We start from the raw sequence: 18,847 nt of genomic DNA, 5'->3' as shown, positions 1-18,847 counted from the left end.
CTAGCAAATGGTAGAATGCATTATCAGGGATGTCGCTGGTTCCTAGCAAATGGTAGAATGCATTATCAGGGATGTCGCTGGTTCCTAGCAAATGGTAGAATGCATTATCAGGGATGTCGCTGGTTCCTAGCAAATGGTAGACTGCATTATCAGGGATGTCACTGGTTCCTAACAAATAGTAGACTGCATTATCAGGGATGTCACTGGTTCCTAGCAAATGGTAGAATGCATTATCAGGGATGTCGCTGGTTCCTAGCAAATGGTAGAATGCATTATCAGGGATGTCGCTGGTTCCTAGCAAATGGTAGAATGCATTATCAGGGATGTCGCTGGTTCCTAGCAAATGGTAGACTGCATTATCAGGGATGTCGCTGGTTCCTAGCAAATGGTAGAATGCATTATCAGGGATGTCGCTGGTTCCTAGCAAATGGTAGAATGCATTATCAGGGATGTCGCTGGTTCCTAGCAAATGGTAGACTGCATTATCAGGGATGTCACTGGTTCCTAGCAAATGGTAGAATGCATTATCAGGGATGTCGCTGGTTCCTAGCAAATGGTAGAATGCATTATCAGGGATGTCGCTGGTTCCTAGCAAATGGTAGAATGCATTATCAGGGATGTCGCTGGTTCCTAGCAAATGGTAGACTGCATTATCAGGGATGTCACTGGTTCCTAGCAAATGGTAGAATGCATTATCAGGGATGTCGCTGGTTCCTAGCAAATGGTAGAATGCATTATCAGGGATGTCACTGGTTCCTAGTAAATGGTAGAATGCATGATCAGGGATGTCACTGGTTCCTAGCAAATCGTAGAATGCATTATCAGGGATGTCGCTGGTTCCTAGCAAATGGTAGAATGCATGATCAGGGATGTGATTTGCTTCCTAGTGAATTCCAAAGCTGCATAATTCTAAATATTTGTTCAGCTCCCGATACAAATGCCTTCACATGAAAGGTACCTTGTAATGCAGAAATGTCAAAATTGCATTATCACTTCACTGTACTCCCACCTCCTACATGTGCCTGCCCAGGCTCTTCGTCTGTCGCACTTATCTCCACCCTTTCTATTCCCATGGGTGCATCTCCTCACACGCACTCAAACACCGAATAGAAACATGTGAAGGCGTATAGTGTGTGCAGAGGGGAGATACAGTGTAATGGTGGGGTTGTAATTCACCGTGATCCAAATGGTAAGAGGGCCCTGATCACAAGCTTATAATCTATACATACACAAATGCAGATTTTCACTTGAGTGTTACAAGAAACTTTTGAAGTGTAGTTCTCTTCTTTTGGTCAATAGAAATGACTATGTTGCTGTATAATCCAGCTGTTTTATAGAACCTAGCAAATTCCTAGCAAATGGTAGACTGCATTATCAGGGATGTCGCTGGTTCCTAGCAAATGGTAGAATGCATTATCAGGGATGTCGCTGGTTCCTAGCAAATGGTAGACTGCATTATCAGGGATGTCGCTGGTTCCTAGCAAATGGTAGAATGCATTATCAGGGATGTCGCTGGTTCCTAGCAAATGGTAGACTGCATTATCAGGGATGTCGCTGGTTCCTAGCAAATGGTAGAATGCATTATCAGGGATGTCGCTGGTTCCTAGCAAATGGTAGACTGCATTATCAGGGATGTCGCTGGTTCCTAGCAAATGGTAGAATGCATTATCAGGGATGTCGCTGGTTCCTAGCAAATGGTAGAATGCATTATCAGGGATGTCGCTGGTTCCTAGCAAATGGTAGAATGCATTATCAGGGATGTCGCTGGTTCCTAGCAAATGGTAGACTGCATTATCAGGGATGTCGCTGGTTCCTAGCAAATGGTAGAATGCATTATCAGGGATGTCGCTGGTTCCTAGCAAATGGTAGAATGCATTATCAGGGATGTCACTGGTTCCTAGCAAATGGTAGACTGCATTATCAGGGATGTCGCTGGTTCCTAGCAAATGGTAGAATGCCTTCTCAGGGATGTCGCTGGTTCCTAGCAAATGGTAGAATGCATTATCAGGGATGTCGCTGGTTCCTAGCAAATGGTAGAATGCATTATCAGGGATGTCGCTGGTTCCTAGCAAATGGTAGAATGCATTATCAGGGATGTCGCTGGTTCCTAGCAAATGGTAGACTGCATTATCAGGGATGTCACTGGTTCCTAACAAATAGTAGACTGCATTATCAGGGATGTCACTGGTTCCTAGCAAATGGTAGAATGCATTATCAGGGATGTCACTGGTTCCTAGCAAATGGTAGAATGCATTATCAGGGATGTCGCTGGTTCCTAGCAAATGGTAGACTGCATTATCAGGGATGTCACTGGTTCCTAACAAATAGTAGACTGCATGATCAGGGATGTCACTGGTTCCTAGCAAATGGTAGAATGCATTATCAGGGATGTCACTGGTTCCTAGCAAATGGTAGAATGCATTATCAGGGATGTCGCTGGTTCCTAGCAAATGGTAGACTGCATTATCAGGGATGTCACTGGTTCCTAGCAAATGGTAGAATGCATTATCAGGGATGTCGCTGGTTCCTAGCAAATGGTAGAATGCATTATCAGGGATGTCGCTGGTTCCTAGCAAATGGTAGACTGCATTATCAGGGATGTCGCTGGTTCCTAGCAAATGGTAGAATGCATTATCAGGGATGTCGCTGGTTCCTAGCAAATGGTAGAATGCATTATCAGGGATGTCGCTGGTTCCTAGCAAATGGTAGACTGCATTATCAGGGATGTCGCTGGTTCCTAGCAAATGGTAGACTGCATTATCAGGGATGTCGCTGGTTCCTAGCAAATGGTAGAATGCATTATCAGGGATGTCACTGGTTCCTAGCAAATGGTAGAATGCATTATCAGGGATGTCGCTGGTTCCTAGCAAATGGTAGAATGCATGATCAGGGATGTCACTGGTTCCTAGCAAATGGTAGACTGCATTATCAGGGATGTCGCTGGTTCCTAGCAAATGGTAGAATGCATGATCAGGGATGTGATTTGCTTCCTAGTGAATTCCAAAGCTGCATAATTCTAAATATTTGTTCAGCTCCCGATACAAATGCCTTCACATGAAAGGTACCTTGTAATGCAGAAATGTCAAAATTGCATTATCACTTCACTGTACTCCCACCTCCTACATGTGCCTGCCCAGGCTCTTCGTCTGTCGCACTTATCTCCACCCTTTCTATTCCCATGGGTGCATCTCCTCACACGCACTCAAACACCGAATAGAAACATGTGAAGGCGTATAGTGTGTGCAGAGGGGAGATACAGTGTAATGGTGGGGTTGTAATTCACCGTGATCCAAATGGTAAGAGGGCCCTGATCACAAGCTTATAATCTATACATACACAAATGCAGATTTTCACTTGAGTGTTACAAGAAACTTTTGAAGTGTAGTTCTCTTCTTTTGGTCAATAGAAATGACTATGTTGCTGTATAATCCAGCTGTTTTATAGAACCTAGCAAATTCCTAGCAAATGGTAGACTGCATTATCAGGGATGTCGCTGGTTCCTAGCAAATGGTAGAATGCATTATCAGGGATGTCGCTGGTTCCTAGCAAATGGTAGACTGCATTATCAGGGATGTCGCTGGTTCCTAGCAAATGGTAGAATGCATTATCAGGGATGTCGCTGGTTCCTAGCAAATGGTAGACTGCATTATCAGGGATGTCGCTGGTTCCTAGCAAATGGTAGAATGCATTATCAGGGATGTCGCTGGTTCCTAGCAAATGGTAGACTGCATTATCAGGGATGTCGCTGGTTCCTAGCAAATGGTAGAATGCATTATCAGGGATGTCGCTGGTTCCTAGCAAATGGTAGAATGCATTATCAGGGATGTCGCTGGTTCCTAGCAAATGGTAGACTGCATTATCAGGGATGTCGCTGGTTCCTAGCAAATGGTAGAATGCATTATCAGGGATGTCGCTGGTTCCTAGCAAATGGTAGAATGCATTATCAGGGATGTCACTGGTTCCTAGCAAATGGTAGACTGCATTATCAGGGATGTCGCTGGTTCCTAGCAAATGGTAGAATGCCTTCTCAGGGATGTCGCTGGTTCCTAGCAAATGGTAGAATGCATTATCAGGGATGTCGCTGGTTCCTAGCAAATGGTAGAATGCATTATCAGGGATGTCGCTGGTTCCTAGCAAATGGTAGAATGCATTATCAGGGATGTCGCTGGTTCCTAGCAAATGGTAGACTGCATTATCAGGGATGTCACTGGTTCCTAACAAATAGTAGACTGCATTATCAGGGATGTCACTGGTTCCTAGCAAATGGTAGAATGCATTATCAGGGATGTCGCTGGTTCCTAGCAAATGGTAGAATGCATTATCAGGGATGTCGCTGGTTCCTAGCAAATGGTAGAATGCATTATCAGGGATGTCGCTGGTTCCTAGCAAATGGTAGACTGCATTATCAGGGATGTCGCTGGTTCCTAGCAAATGGTAGAATGCATTATCAGGGATGTCGCTGGTTCCTAGCAAATGGTAGAATGCATTATCAGGGATGTCGCTGGTTCCTAGCAAATGGTAGACTGCATTATCAGGGATGTCACTGGTTCCTAGCAAATGGTAGAATGCATTATCAGGGATGTCGCTGGTTCCTAGCAAATGGTAGAATGCATTATCAGGGATGTCACTGGTTCCTAGCAAATGGTAGAATGCATGATCAGGGATGTCACTGGTTCCTAGCAAATCGTAGAATGCATTATCAGGGATGTCGCTGGTTCCTAGCAAATGGTAGAATGCATGATCAGGGATGTGATTTGCTTCCTAGTGAATTCCAAAGCTGCATAATTCTAAATATTTGTTCAGCTCCCGATACAAATGCCTTCACATGAAAGGTACCTTGTAATGCAGAAATGTCAAAATTGCATTATCACTTCACTGTACTCCCACCTCCTACATGTGCCTGCCCAGGCTCTTCGTCTGTCGCACTTATCTCCACCCTTTCTATTCCCATGGGTGCATCTCCTCACACGCACTCAAACACCGAATAGAAACATGTGAAGGCGTATAGTGTGTGCAGAGGGGAGATACAGTGTAATGGTGGGGTTGTAATTCACCGTGATCCAAATGGTAAGAGGGCCCTGATCACAAGCTTATAATCTATACATACACAAATGCAGATTTTCACTTGAGTGTTACAAGAAACTTTTGAAGTGTAGTTCTCTTCTTTTGGTCAATAGAAATGACTATGTTGCTGTATAATCCAGCTGTTTTATAGAACCTAGCAAATTCCTAGCAAATGGTAGACTGCATTATCAGGGATGTCGCTGGTTCCTAGCAAATGGTAGAATGCATTATCAGGGATGTCGCTGGTTCCTAGCAAATGGTAGACTGCATTATCAGGGATGTCGCTGGTTCCTAGCAAATGGTAGAATGCATTATCAGGGATGTCGCTGGTTCCTAGCAAATGGTAGACTGCATTATCAGGGATGTCGCTGGTTCCTAGCAAATGGTAGAATGCATTATCAGGGATGTCGCTGGTTCCTAGCAAATGGTAGACTGCATTATCAGGGATGTCGCTGGTTCCTAGCAAATGGTAGAATGCATTATCAGGGATGTCGCTGGTTCCTAGCAAATGGTAGAATGCATTATCAGGGATGTCGCTGGTTCCTAGCAAATGGTAGACTGCATTATCAGGGATGTCGCTGGTTCCTAGCAAATGGTAGAATGCATTATCAGGGATGTCGCTGGTTCCTAGCAAATGGTAGAATGCATTATCAGGGATGTCACTGGTTCCTAGCAAATGGTAGACTGCATTATCAGGGATGTCGCTGGTTCCTAGCAAATGGTAGAATGCCTTCTCAGGGATGTCGCTGGTTCCTAGCAAATGGTAGAATGCATTATCAGGGATGTCGCTGGTTCCTAGCAAATGGTAGAATGCATTATCAGGGATGTCGCTGGTTCCTAGCAAATGGTAGAATGCATTATCAGGGATGTCGCTGGTTCCTAGCAAATGGTAGACTGCATTATCAGGGATGTCACTGGTTCCTAACAAATAGTAGACTGCATTATCAGGGATGTCACTGGTTCCTAGCAAATGGTAGAATGCATTATCAGGGATGTCGCTGGTTCCTAGCAAATGGTAGAATGCATTATCAGGGATGTCGCTGGTTCCTAGCAAATGGTAGAATGCATTATCAGGGATGTCGCTGGTTCCTAGCAAATGGTAGACTGCATTATCAGGGATGTCGCTGGTTCCTAGCAAATGGTAGAATGCATTATCAGGGATGTCGCTGGTTCCTAGCAAATGGTAGAATGCATTATCAGGGATGTCGCTGGTTCCTAGCAAATGGTAGACTGCATTATCAGGGATGTCACTGGTTCCTAGCAAATGGTAGAATGCATTATCAGGGATGTCACTGGTTCCTAGCAAATGGTAGAATGCATGATCAGGGATGTCACTGGTTCCTAGCAAATCGTAGAATGCATTATCAGGGATGTCGCTGGTTCCTAGCAAATGGTAGAATGCATGATCAGGGATGTGATTTGCTTCCTAGTGAATTCCAAAGCTGCATAATTCTAAATATTTGTTCAGCTCCCGATACAAATGCCTTCACATGAAAGGTACCTTGTAATGCAGAAATGTCAAAATTGCATTATCACTTCACTGTACTCCCACCTCCTACATGTGCCTGCCCAGGCTCTTCGTCTGTCGCACTTATCTCCACCCTTTCTATTCCCATGGGTGCATCTCCTCACACGCACTCAAACACCGAATAGAAACATGTGAAGGCGTATAGTGTGTGCAGAGGGGAGATACAGTGTAATGGTGGGGTTGTAATTCACCGTGATCCAAATGGTAAGAGGGCCCTGATCACAAGCTTATAATCTATACATACACAAATGCAGATTTTCGCTTGAGTGTTACAAGAAACTTTTGAATTGTAGTTCTCTTCTTTTGGTCAATAGAAATGACTATGTTGCTGTATAATCCTGCTGTTTTATAGAAACTTAATGCTGATACTTTCCATTCATTAAAGGTGAAATACTACAATGCTGAGTCTTATGAGGTGAACAGATTCAATGACGCAATAGTGAAATACCAGGTAAGAATTAATCTTCCGGTTTTGTCTTTACATCTCCCATTGACTCTCATGTGACACTGAGACCTGATGAGATCTATACCCTGGGGCTGTCCAAAGGGGTATGTTCTCCTATATTACACTATAATACAACAACACTCCCCCATCCCTCTTCTGCTGCTATTGTAGCTACAAATTGCCTCTGTATATCCTAGACCAGTGGTTCTCAAACTTGGTCCTCAGGACCCCACACAGTTCACGTTTTCCAGGTCACCCGACAGGTGCACTAATTTCTCACTGACAAATTTGAAGAGATCACAGGTGGGGCTAAGTATTGCACTTGATTATGTGAGGAGACCTGCAAAACATGCACCGTGTGGGGTCCTGAGGACTGAGTTTTAGCTGCCCTGAAATTTTATATGCCAGAGATATTTATCTGTTGTGAGGATTTTAATGCTTTTATTTCTGAAATGTTTGTATTCTTTTCCAGGTATCTGAGTGGAAAGTTAATGCTACACTGGCCATGCTAAATCAGACCCAGAACCTAATCATTGGGCTTGGACTGTTGGCTGGGTCTCTTCTCTGCGCTTACTTTGTTACTGAAAATAAGTTTAAAGTGAGTTGATAAAGTAGAATCGGCTGTATGTGTATATGGGATTATTGGGATTGTTCTGTGTTGAGACATACCTTGTCCCTAACTCATCTCCTTGCACACAGGTTGGTGACTATGTACTGTTTGGAACCTACATCATCCAGCTCTACACACCACTTAACTGGTTCGGCACATACTACAGGTGACTAACCTTTTTCATGCATATTTATTATGCACTACTGAATGTAATCATGAAAGTGGCGTAACAGGACTGATGTCGTGTTGTGAGGAGGAGAATCACAGCAGGAGGTCACAGATTTAGAATTTCTGTATTTGTTAACTTTTATTTATGTAGTGCACACATTTTGCAGTGCTTTACATGGAATATTTAGACATTTACACCGTTCTGTGGCCAAGGAGAATTTAACATCTTTTTTTCCCTTTCATATGGACACACACTGTTTTGTCAGAAGAAAATGAATCTACCAGTATGTTTTTGGATTGTGGGAGGAAAAGAGTGCACCTTGATGTAATCCATGCAAACATGGAGGGGACATACACACTAAACACAAGCATAGCCCAAGTTTGACTCAACTCCAAGACCTTAGTGATGCCTGGTATCAATGCTAATCACAGCGAACTGTGTTATGTAAGGGGTAGTGTCACAAGGCCACACAGATTATGTCAGGAAATAACTATAGTGCTAGTAAGGACAGTACTACATGTAATGGAGGCATCAATGATATGATAAGGAGTATGAAAGCAAAAGGAAACCACGCTCTGAGGGTTATATACTGAAAGCAGCAGGGTCCTCCATCAGCACATGGTGAGTTCCTGGCTGCATTTAACAGGCTTAATGTGGGGAGGCTACATTAACAGAAGCCGCAGAAGCCATGGGATGAAAATGATGTGGGACCCTGCTCCTTCAATAAGGGATGAATATATCAGGAGATACGAGTGTGAAGGGTTAGTGAGGACAGGACTTTATGTAACAGGCCAGAGACCGCGACGTGAAATGGAGATTCAAGTCAGATGGAACACAGAGATATTGAAAGGAGGAAGGCTTCAAATTGCAAAGAGCAGTGACACCGTTGTCTGAAGACTGGAGCCAAGTATTCAAAGTTCATACTGCATGTCAACCTTGTGTATTTGTGTATTTCATATCTGCTCTCCAGGATGATTCAAAACTCCTTCATTGACATGGAGAATATGTTTGAACTATTTAGTGAAGACCAAGAGGTAAGCGGTTGCTATTGGCTGTCCCAAATTATAAACAGAATATTAAATAGTTTTCATAGAGAATACTTAGGTGCTTCATTCCCCCTCATTTTATTTCTTTAATTTTGAATCTCGAGGATCGGTTTGGCCACCCCTCAGTTTTTTATACTTTTCTTATGGTTAATCAGATTTCAACTTTTATCCACTTGATGGATTGCCATCTATGGTATGAATGAGTGTAAGTGTATGGATATACAGTTATGTATTGGTAGTCACAAGTTTTGGAGGATGGATAACTGTTAAACATCATGCAGTATACAGCATTTGGCCCAGGCATTATTTCCATATGCTAGATAGCAATTAAATGTCCTGTGCTATAACTGAAGAGCTTCTATATCCTTTTTCATGCTTCCCAGGTGAAGGATTTGGTGAATGCCCCACAGCTGAGATTCCACAGCGGTAAAATTGAGTTTGAGAACGTCCATTTCAGCTACACAGATGGGTATGGTGTTCCACTGTTGGCTATTTGCTTTTGCATATATGATACATAGGCAATGAAAGTTGTTGATTAATAGGGTTTGGTACTTTCTTTTTTAGCTAAAAACATATATATATATATATATATATATATATATATCTCTATCTATATATATATATCCGATGTGGTGCGGCTACTGTTTTACCTAATTGAACATCTTATTCCGGGAGTGCCGCACCACATCAAGCCTGCTATGATTAAGTGGGTAATTCAATTAATTACCGCAGGCTATACAGTTAGCCCTGAAGTGGCGGCCACAGCAGCCATTATTGTTTCTCTTGTTTTTAGCCTAACAGTTAGGCTTTTTTTCATGAGACTGGCAGCAAAAACCCATAGGTCTGCAAACTGATCATGGGTTCTGTTTGTTTATGGATGAAAATTTATATTTTTCCAGGCAGGAAAATAATGGACTGATTGGATAGCCCGCAAATAAAAAAAAATGCAGCAAATTCAATTTGTTTTTCACCTGAAAAATTATCGGGACTAATTGAATTCCCCCATAAGGCACAATGGTCAATAGAAAACATTGGCACTTACAAAAACAAAACCATTTTTATACTGAACTGGATTCATGATTCATTCTAATATGTTTATTTTCAATTCATTCTTCACCCAAGGAGGGAAATCCTGCGTGATGTCTCTTTCACTGTGATGCCAGGACAGACGGTCGCACTGGTGAGCTTATATAGCTATCTAAATTTCCATCTTATGTCAACATGAGCTTTATTCTAATGTAATATTATTGCTATCATTGGAATGGTTGACCTTTCCTATTGTCTTGTCCAAATCATACAAGCCAGGATAGTGTAGAAACTGTGATTGTGGGCCTTGGCCAGCTGATTTGTACTTCTGTATTCCAGGGAGACTGATTTGGGACTGTTTGTTTGTTTCCTTCCATAGGTGGGTCCATCTGGTTCCGGGAAAAGTACCATAATACGGCTTCTTTTCCGTTTTTATGATGTCAGAGGTGGCAGCATCAGGATTGATGGACAGGACATCTCCACGGTGAGAGCTCACATTTAAATAAAAGCATACAAAAGCTAATTATGCACATCAGGGTGACCTGGCATGGAAGATAGAAGCTGTCTGTTGCATAGCAATGGTACGTCAGCCATACTGTAACTAAGGAGGCAATTCAAATGTGCTCCCTCGTCCAATGTTTGGGGGTGCAAGCATGCGCGAATATGGGCATGTGCAAACCCCCGGAGCGAAAGCTTTCAGCGAGTTTCACATATGTATACCTCCCAACAGTCCCGATTACAGCGGGACCGTTCCGATTATCAGGGCCTGTCCCGATGTCCCACCCGCGGGCGGCAGTGTCCCGCGGTGAGGGGGGGGGGCTGTTGGGAGTCCCCCCTGTCTGCTGCTAAGCAGCGGGGAATAAACGCTATGCGCACAGCGTCTATTCCCGCAGCCAGGGGGCTGGGGGCATGGCTAGAGGCTCACAGAGCCTCTGGGTCATGCCCCCATAGCGGCAAAATGGGGGCGTGGCCTCATGGGAGAGCCGCGAGTATAGGCCATGCCCTGGAATTAGGCCACGCCCCCGAAATTTTCGACATGCCTGCGGCGCGCAGCAGCTAGGTCCCGCCTCGGGGACTTCAGAAGTTGGGAGGTATGCATATGGCGGGGTGTTCACTCCAGGATGGGAGGGCAGGGGGCGGATGCAAGGCACCGCCCAGCATTTCACGGGCTTGCCCACAAGAACGGGCCTGCTTGGGGCCGGGTGGCTGATGTCACATGAGGTCAGCGACTACCCTAATGCGGCCATAATAAATGTCCGTCTAGACTGACTGTTATTAGCGATGTTGAGTGACCATTAAATGATTTTTCTCCCGATCAGCCACATGCAAGAGGATGTGCATATGAATGCATCCTCTCGCTGCGGAATATGTAATAAATGCTAGTGAGTGGATGGGGGGGGGGGGGGGGGTACCTGAATCAGGCCCTGGATTTAGGGTTTCCTGTAAAACAAAATGATATAAGCTATAAGGCTAACTCTATTGATCTGTGTGTGCCCAATCAACATTCCACATTTTTTACCATCATAATTATGGCTAATTTCTACCTATTCTTTCATTTAATGGCTTGCACTTCTATTTTGCAATTTAAAAAATTCAAATATCTATGTTAGTTTGTTTAATGTGATTTTGAAAGCATTTCTGTTATAATATAATATTAGTCCTCAGTAGGAATACAGAAATCTGCTACAATATACTGGCCGGTGTGAAAGGTACTTACCCGGCATCCCGGCTTGCTTCCATCCAAGGTCCAGGGGTCCAGCAATCCGGACGGCGGGGATCCGGCAGAGGCGGCTGTGTGCTTGTAGCGCTATTTGCCAGACAGCGGGCGGAAAGAGCTCCTGAATTTGAAAACACTGGCCGGACGCTCTCAGCCAAACAGCATCCGGACAATCTTTTTAAAATGCTTTCAAATTCTCACTCCTCACTGCCTGGAAAATAGCACTACAAGAGCCCGCAGTCTGGACCCCGCTGCCCAGACCCCGCCACTCGCTGCCCCCTCACACCACATCACAATCCACTTAATTGTATATATTATTTTCTACATTTTTCTTTTGGCCTGGGGGTGCTGTGAAAAAAACTCTGATACTCTATAGCAGTGGTCAGGGAACAGGGGTAAATTACCCCAATTGGGGTAAAAATGAAATTCTTGGGGCAATGGCCGAATCTGAATCTATATGCATGCCCAGTTGTGTCTCAGCAGCGTGACCGTCCATTACCCCCAGGAATTTAATTTCATTGCATATAGATTGTATATGCTCGCCCAGCTGTGTGTGTTACAGTAGTGTACACACACAGCCATACATGGTAATCATCATCATTGGCTGCCAGGCTGTGTACTAGCAGGATTTATCATCAATTTATGGGGGTACAGTGTGTATTACAATTACATTATTTCCTTCCTTTCAAATCAAGGGGGTAATGTCGGCGTATCTAAATATATTTTGGGCTAAAAGGTAAAAAAGTTCCCTACTCTAGAGTGCCGTGATTCAAAAAAGATTGGGAACCTCTGGACTATAATGATGACTAATTTGTCCCTAAACTTGATTCTTTCCTTGGCTCTAGGTTCTGCAGGCTTCCCTTAGGTCTCACATTGGTGTGGTACCCCAGGATACTGTACTGTTTAATGATACAATACGCAACAATGTCCGCTATGGACGTGTCAGTGCCACAGACGATGAGGTGGAGGATGCAGCAGCTGCAGCTGATATCCATCAACGGATCCTTTCTTTCCCTGATGGTGGGTGTCTTTCAAAGACCAATCACAGAATTGCTGCCTATGACACAATTATTTTGTTTATAGAACCTATTTAAGGTCCATGCTAATGAATGATAGCTGAGGTAGGAGTGCCACAGCAGCCGGATATCTATGCCAGCACCACGCTCTCCTCACCAGCTACAAGGGAGAGCACCCTGATGAGGCAGTAGCAGGGGAAGCAGACAGGAAGGAGGGGAGTTGGGCTGTCTGGGGACACTGGGATCTCCCTGCTGACACCGCTCGCTTTGCATAGCTGCCGTCTCTTGTCTGCAGGCCCAGACCAACAGAAGCGGCCACAGCCTCCTGCCTTACCTGAGAGCCAGGGGGCTGTGCAGTCCTAGGATCACTGAGCTCTGCACCCACTACCTAGTGATGCTTGATCCCAGGTCCATTATGTTTTTTTTTCTGTGAAGGAAATGCCCCTAAGTTGAGGAATTGTGCCTGTGTCCTCCCTGAAGAAGGTGAAAAGTCAGACATGTTTGTAATGGAGATGTACCTGCTGAAAGACATGCACACTTAATACTTGCTTCTACTGGGTAAAATCACTGTGTACCCTGGTCTAATTATTGAACACTTTTTTTTTTTTAACTCTCTTGCATTTGGGGGAGGAAAAAAAGCTAATTTGTGATTAGTGGATGTGGAAAAAAAAAAGACTAAAACTGACCTTCCCCATTCGTAAACGAAGTGAACCTCTTCTTCCATTGTAAGGCTGCAGGATTCCGGCTTTGCGCCTTGGGACTATTTCACATTTTTTGTACATTGACCTTCCCCATTCAATCGTGAGCCATTTTTTCCCACTGATACGGTTTCCATTTTGTAAAAAATCAAAACTGCATTGGCGGAATACTGACAAAAATTGCAGCAGTTTCAACTAACACACGTTTCTTCAGACGTGATGATATTTCCGATCGCCAAATCATTGTCAGTTTAATTGCATACAGTAGGTTGAATGTAAATTTGACTGAAAATTGGCGAAAAGTCCACATTTTTCTACTGTTGGAAAAATCGGCACCAATTGTATAAATTGTATTGGTAGGCTTTATCTCTCAGTGAAACAAACATGCGTTCTATTCAGTCAGCAATGACACCTAATCTATAAGGTGGCTGGAGGGGGGTAAAGGCTGCCTATTTTGTCAGTCTCATGCCCAACCATTTCTGCCTTGCTCCCAACTGTTGCCCACTTTTTGAGTAAATTGGGAAGCATGTGGATTTGATGACTTGTTTGGCATCTCACCTGCCCCTTAAAATTCAGCGAATCAAACCTTAAACATGATTGTTGATCAAGGACATGATTGCTCATGCCACCCCTTCTATGGAGGGCCTTTCACCTGGACATGGTGAATGGGCCCACATTTTTGGACAAATTTGTGCTAAAACTTCCCTTTACACTTCGTGTTAATAGTAAGTTTATCAAAATAATTTTGACCATCAGTATTTTTGGTGCTTTGAGTGTGCACCTGCATTTCTCTTTTTCCTGAATAGTTCTCTCAGTCCTGGAAATCTTTAATACTAAATAGTACATGCTGTGAAGTGGATCAGGCATTGCCAAACACCATTATAAAGTTTAAGAAGGGGCCTGCTGATGCTGCTCAAGCCTCACATGGCACCCTCTGTGCTCCCAGAAGAACAGATGGGGCTCCTCGTTATAACCATTATATGTTACAGTGTATGAGTGAGGGTTAGTCACTGGAACTATATAGTGGGGTTAACCGTGAGCCATAGAATAGGTACTGTAGGTGCTGAATGCTGATGCGGGTTGTTAATGACCAGCAGCCATGGGCATTGTTAACAATATTGAATGAACACACTGGACTATCTGCACACGATATTGTTAACCATATCGTTATCATCTTTATAATTAACGATATATATCCCAGTATGTACCCTCCAGTTTAAACAATTAGATATATAAACAATTAAATATATGTTGACTGAAGAGACAGTTGTAATTAAAGTTTCTTCAGCTAAATAAATATCATATGTGCGTTATTTAATAACAGTTTGGAATAACTGCACTCTACCTGTCAGTGTAACATCTACCCTGTCTAGAATTCACTTACTGACCCATTGTGTGTAATTATAGCTGCCTACCATGTATAGCTCTGGCTTATTGACATTTTGTATGCAAGTGTAGCAGCTTACTCACCCTAAACATTACCCTTAACCCTTTCACTGGTACTTCCGAGAATTTTCTGGGCTGCGCTCCAGTGCGCAGAGTGGCGATCCTGGAAAATTCTCGGAAGTGTGACTAGCTGCGCTCCCTCCTTCCCGGGCAGCTCCGCTGAGTGCTGAAATCTCAGCTTCTACTCGGCCCCGCCTCCTTCCCCTGGGCAGCGGCTGGTGGAGTGCTCAGCGGTGCTGCCCGGCCCCAGGAAACAGTGGGGTTTTTTAGGGAGCGCTCCCAGAAGTAACTTGCCCAGTGGGGAGCGCTCCGTAAAAAAAAAAAAACACTGAAGGGGTTAATTTTCTGGCCCTAATACAATAATCTCTGACCCTAACCTAACCCCACGTTTCTAGCTAAGCATAACCACTTACCCTAATTCCTTAAATTAAATTAATAAACCAACCCTAATATGCTGTCCGTAATACAGTCTCCCCTAATTCAGACCGCTTAAACATCCCTAATACCATAACCCTTAACCTTAGAGGGTGGACTGGATGGCCATATGGTTCTCCTCTACTGTCAAAGTCTATGGGGTAGATTTACTAAGATAATCGTTCTATTGAAGATGGGATGTTGCCCATAGCAACTGATCAGATTTTAATTCCTATTAATTTTGCACCTTCTAAAAGATAACCTATGGAATCTAATTGATTTATATGGGCAGCATCCCATCTTCAAAATATCTGATCTCCCGATCTTAGTTAATTTACCATTTTGTTTCTATGTTAGGTATAGTGGCACCTGCTGATTAAATTCATATAATGCCACTAGGGGGAGACTGTATGAAGGCAATGTTGCTTCTGTGTCATCTGTTTACATCCCTTTTGTAGTTGCATTTTATATGGCAATATAGTGTTCTTACATTCTACAACTAATGCAAATATTGCACAGTTTAAACTGCAAACTTAAGCCAGCTGGGTATCAGGGGAACACTTAGGCTCTGTGTAAATAATTTTTCTTTGATCACTGCAGGGTATAACACACAAGTCGGAGAACGTGGTCTTAAGCTCAGTGGCGGAGAGAAGCAACGAGTTGCCATTGCTAGAACCATTCTAAAGTCTCCACAAATTGTCCTTTTAGATGAGGTAATTTTCAGCACTAACATTTCTTTAAAGAGGTCCTCCCATTGCTTAGAGGTGGAGGGCAGTGAGGTCAGCAAGTACCTTATTATAGTTCTTACCATACCTGCTGTTTTGATCAAACAAAAGAGATGCCATTAAAGGTTCCCTACCCAGATTTTTGGTCTGTCATCTGTTTCACACTCGAAAGACCATATGGTACAAAGCCACCTGTGCCTCAAGTCTGCAGCAAGGGAACACTTAGGGGTACCAATCCCTCAAGATTCAAACAATAATAAATGTTCCCCACAGCGCTGTTAAATGTATGAGTAGATAATTCTTGAATATAAGGTGATTCTTCCAAGTCTCTTATCGCTCACTAATGTGGGTGATCTGCACATAAAGGTTTCTTTCATCAGTGAGGAAACACCAATCGCTCCCTTCATCACAACCATTAGGAATAAATAAGTGGCCACTATAAGCATCAAAAGGTTTCTTTGTACTGCAACCACTCCAATCGACATCCGTCAATAGTTCTTTCCTCAGAAATTGGGTCAGGCATCCAAAGACCATTTTAATATTGATTCCAAATTCATATAATTAAAAAGTTCACTATAATGTTGGATCCAGTTCATGTTTTATAAAACTACTCAATTCGTGGCAATTCATGTTAGAAGTCCAAACTTCGTGTTCCAGAATCTTTTCCTTCCATTATCCAACTTCCGGTAGTTGAACTGCATGTGGAACGCAAGCGTTTTCCCGCAAACTTCTGGTTCCATTATCTGAGCCGCATATTAATGTTGAGCACACTCCATCCTACTCCGGACTTCTCATACATTTGACTGCACTGTGCGGAACACAACTGCCGCCTCACACTGACTGTTCATATTTATCCCCCCCAGGCTACGTCTGCACTGGACACTGAAACTGAGCGTAACATTCAAGCTTCTTTAGCAAAAGTCTGTGTCAATCGGACTACAGTCGTGGTTGCTCACCGGTAAGACTACATCCTGATATTGTTGAATTCCATTTTATTTTCTTTCTGTTGAATAAATGTGATATAATCATTGTTCATTGTTTTTTGCCAACCTCATGGCAAAACTGGTGCTCTAAATGTTTGTCATTATACAGAAATGTCCTCATACATCTTTGCTGCAGTCACACCAAACAGCCAGCCCCTGTTAGTGCCCCAGGTTGCGTGAGAATCTTCAAGCGTTGAAGTTCTGTTCTATTCTGTATACAGACTGTCGCACATGATATAATTTTAATTAAACTTTGTTCCAAGCTAATACCGAGTGGTAAGCAAGCACGGCTGGCATTACAATGGGACGTGGTGTAATGAATATTGCTTTCTATAACAACCCACAATCTCTTATTTCCAGGCTTTCCACTGTGATTAATGCAGATCAGATCTTGGTTTTGAAAGAAGGACAGATAATAGAGAGAGGAAGGTAAATGCCACCCTATAATATAACAAGATATCTCTGTATCTCACAGCTTTGTTACGCTATATGATCATCCTTTCTCCCTATGCCTTTAGACACGATGAGCTGCTTGATAAGGGAGGCGCCTATGCTGGAATGTGGCAGAAGCAGCAGAGCGGCAACGAGTCCTCTTCTGACTCCGACTCCGAGAGAAAAGACAGAGTCTCCGAGAAATCACAGCAGCCAAAACCAATGCCGAGGAAACCTCATTAGACTACATGAAGTGGTGCCACTTGCATCAGCCCCATTCCGTAATTCACAGCGAGCTTGGGCAGTGCTGGTGACCGCAATAGAATAAGTTAGTCCTTCTCCGCGTTCTCTACCACAAGTGGGCGGATTAAGTCCTGCAGTGATCAGGTCACCTATTGTCATTGGACACAGGAGAAGGCTATCCATGAGCAAAGCTATTTTATAGACAAGCCAGCATTTGGAATTCCACTGCAGTACTGATGATTTCATCAATGACATCTAACAATTTTTCTAACAGGAATTAGTGAACATGCATAAAACTGTACGTTTAGGAATTTACCTTTCAGGAACTGCAACCCCAAGTTATCACTAATACTGGGCCCAGTTCTTGTGGGAATACCACTCACACACCTGCAACATGTGTGTATATCCGCAAAACCGCACTGTGACCTCAGGGTTTCCGTTAATTAACGGGCGCCCCTTTTAATGAATGTTTTGTATATTTACACGGGTGTTTTGAATAATCTACAGGGAGCTGGAAGAATGAATATTTATTCTGCAGTATCTTCTTTGGGTAAAATAATGAAATTATTTTTTTTAAGGTGCGGACAGTAATATGTATAAAAAGCATTACTTTAATAAAAGAAGGTCAGTAGTGCACAAACCAAAGCTTTTTCAGAAGTGTTTCTATTAAATAATTGTGACCAGAAAAACAATAAATCGTCTGGTGGAGTGTGGAACCTGAAGGAAAACATTTAAATTATACACTCAACACAGAATGCAGAGTTCCAAGGTTTCACTATGATCCCACAACTGTTCTCCACGAGGGCGGTAATCTAGAAGACTATAACTCCGGCTCCCACAAGTCTCTCCATACAGCTCAGGAAGAAGTCCATGGCTTATATTTATTAAGCAGTGGGGTTTCAAAGCTCATTTATGCTGGTTTTTACCATAGGATTTAAAAATAACAATATATGCAATGAGTTAAGAGCTTGGTAAATGTAGCCCTTTGTGTCTGGCTGTTATTATTCACCGGTATGAGCTGCAATGTCAGCTATTGCTCTTTACATTATTGTAGGTGGATTGCATTGTAAAATGCTGTTGTTATCAAAGAAGCAAAGTTTAGTTTTTTTCATTCTTATGGATAATTGTCCAGAACTGACTGTACAACAGTCTGAAAACCGCAATAACAAGATTAATTATACATGAAGGTAATTAGAAATGGTTATGAGGGAGATAGAGCCACTATAAAGAAGTTTTCTAATTTAGGGGTTGATTCAAGACTGATTGCTTCTCTGATCATTTGCAG

The 18,847-nt window shown here is 43.1% G+C and overlaps 1 protein-coding gene across 1 annotated transcript in view; it reads left to right on the top strand.

Annotated features, from left to right (window-relative positions):
* ABCB6 (ATP binding cassette subfamily B member 6 (LAN blood group)) overlaps positions 1-18,554 on the top strand; it is a 40,513-nt gene extending 21,959 nt beyond the window's left edge. Inside the window, exons 9-20 of the mRNA XM_083153749.1 lie at positions 6,978-7,043; positions 7,510-7,635; positions 7,737-7,813; positions 8,787-8,850; positions 9,246-9,331; positions 9,985-10,042; positions 10,268-10,372; positions 12,451-12,625; positions 15,780-15,892; positions 16,768-16,862; positions 17,248-17,316; positions 17,406-18,554. Of these exons, the coding sequence (XP_083009875.1) occupies positions 6,978-7,043; positions 7,510-7,635; positions 7,737-7,813; positions 8,787-8,850; positions 9,246-9,331; positions 9,985-10,042; positions 10,268-10,372; positions 12,451-12,625; positions 15,780-15,892; positions 16,768-16,862; positions 17,248-17,316; positions 17,406-17,562 (1,191 nt within the window). The 3' untranslated portion in view covers positions 17,563-18,554. The remainder of the gene's footprint in view (positions 1-6,977; positions 7,044-7,509; positions 7,636-7,736; positions 7,814-8,786; positions 8,851-9,245; positions 9,332-9,984; positions 10,043-10,267; positions 10,373-12,450; positions 12,626-15,779; positions 15,893-16,767; positions 16,863-17,247; positions 17,317-17,405) is intronic.
* The last annotated feature ends 293 nt before the right edge of the window (positions 18,555-18,847 follow it).

The sequence above is a fragment of the Crinia signifera genome, chromosome 7 (genome assembly GCF_055691185.1).
Source record: "Crinia signifera chromosome 7, ASM5569118v1, whole genome shotgun sequence".
NCBI classification, from domain to species: Eukaryota; Metazoa; Chordata; class Amphibia; order Anura; family Myobatrachidae; genus Crinia; species Crinia signifera.
This window is presented reverse-complemented; position numbering and strand designations above follow the sequence as displayed.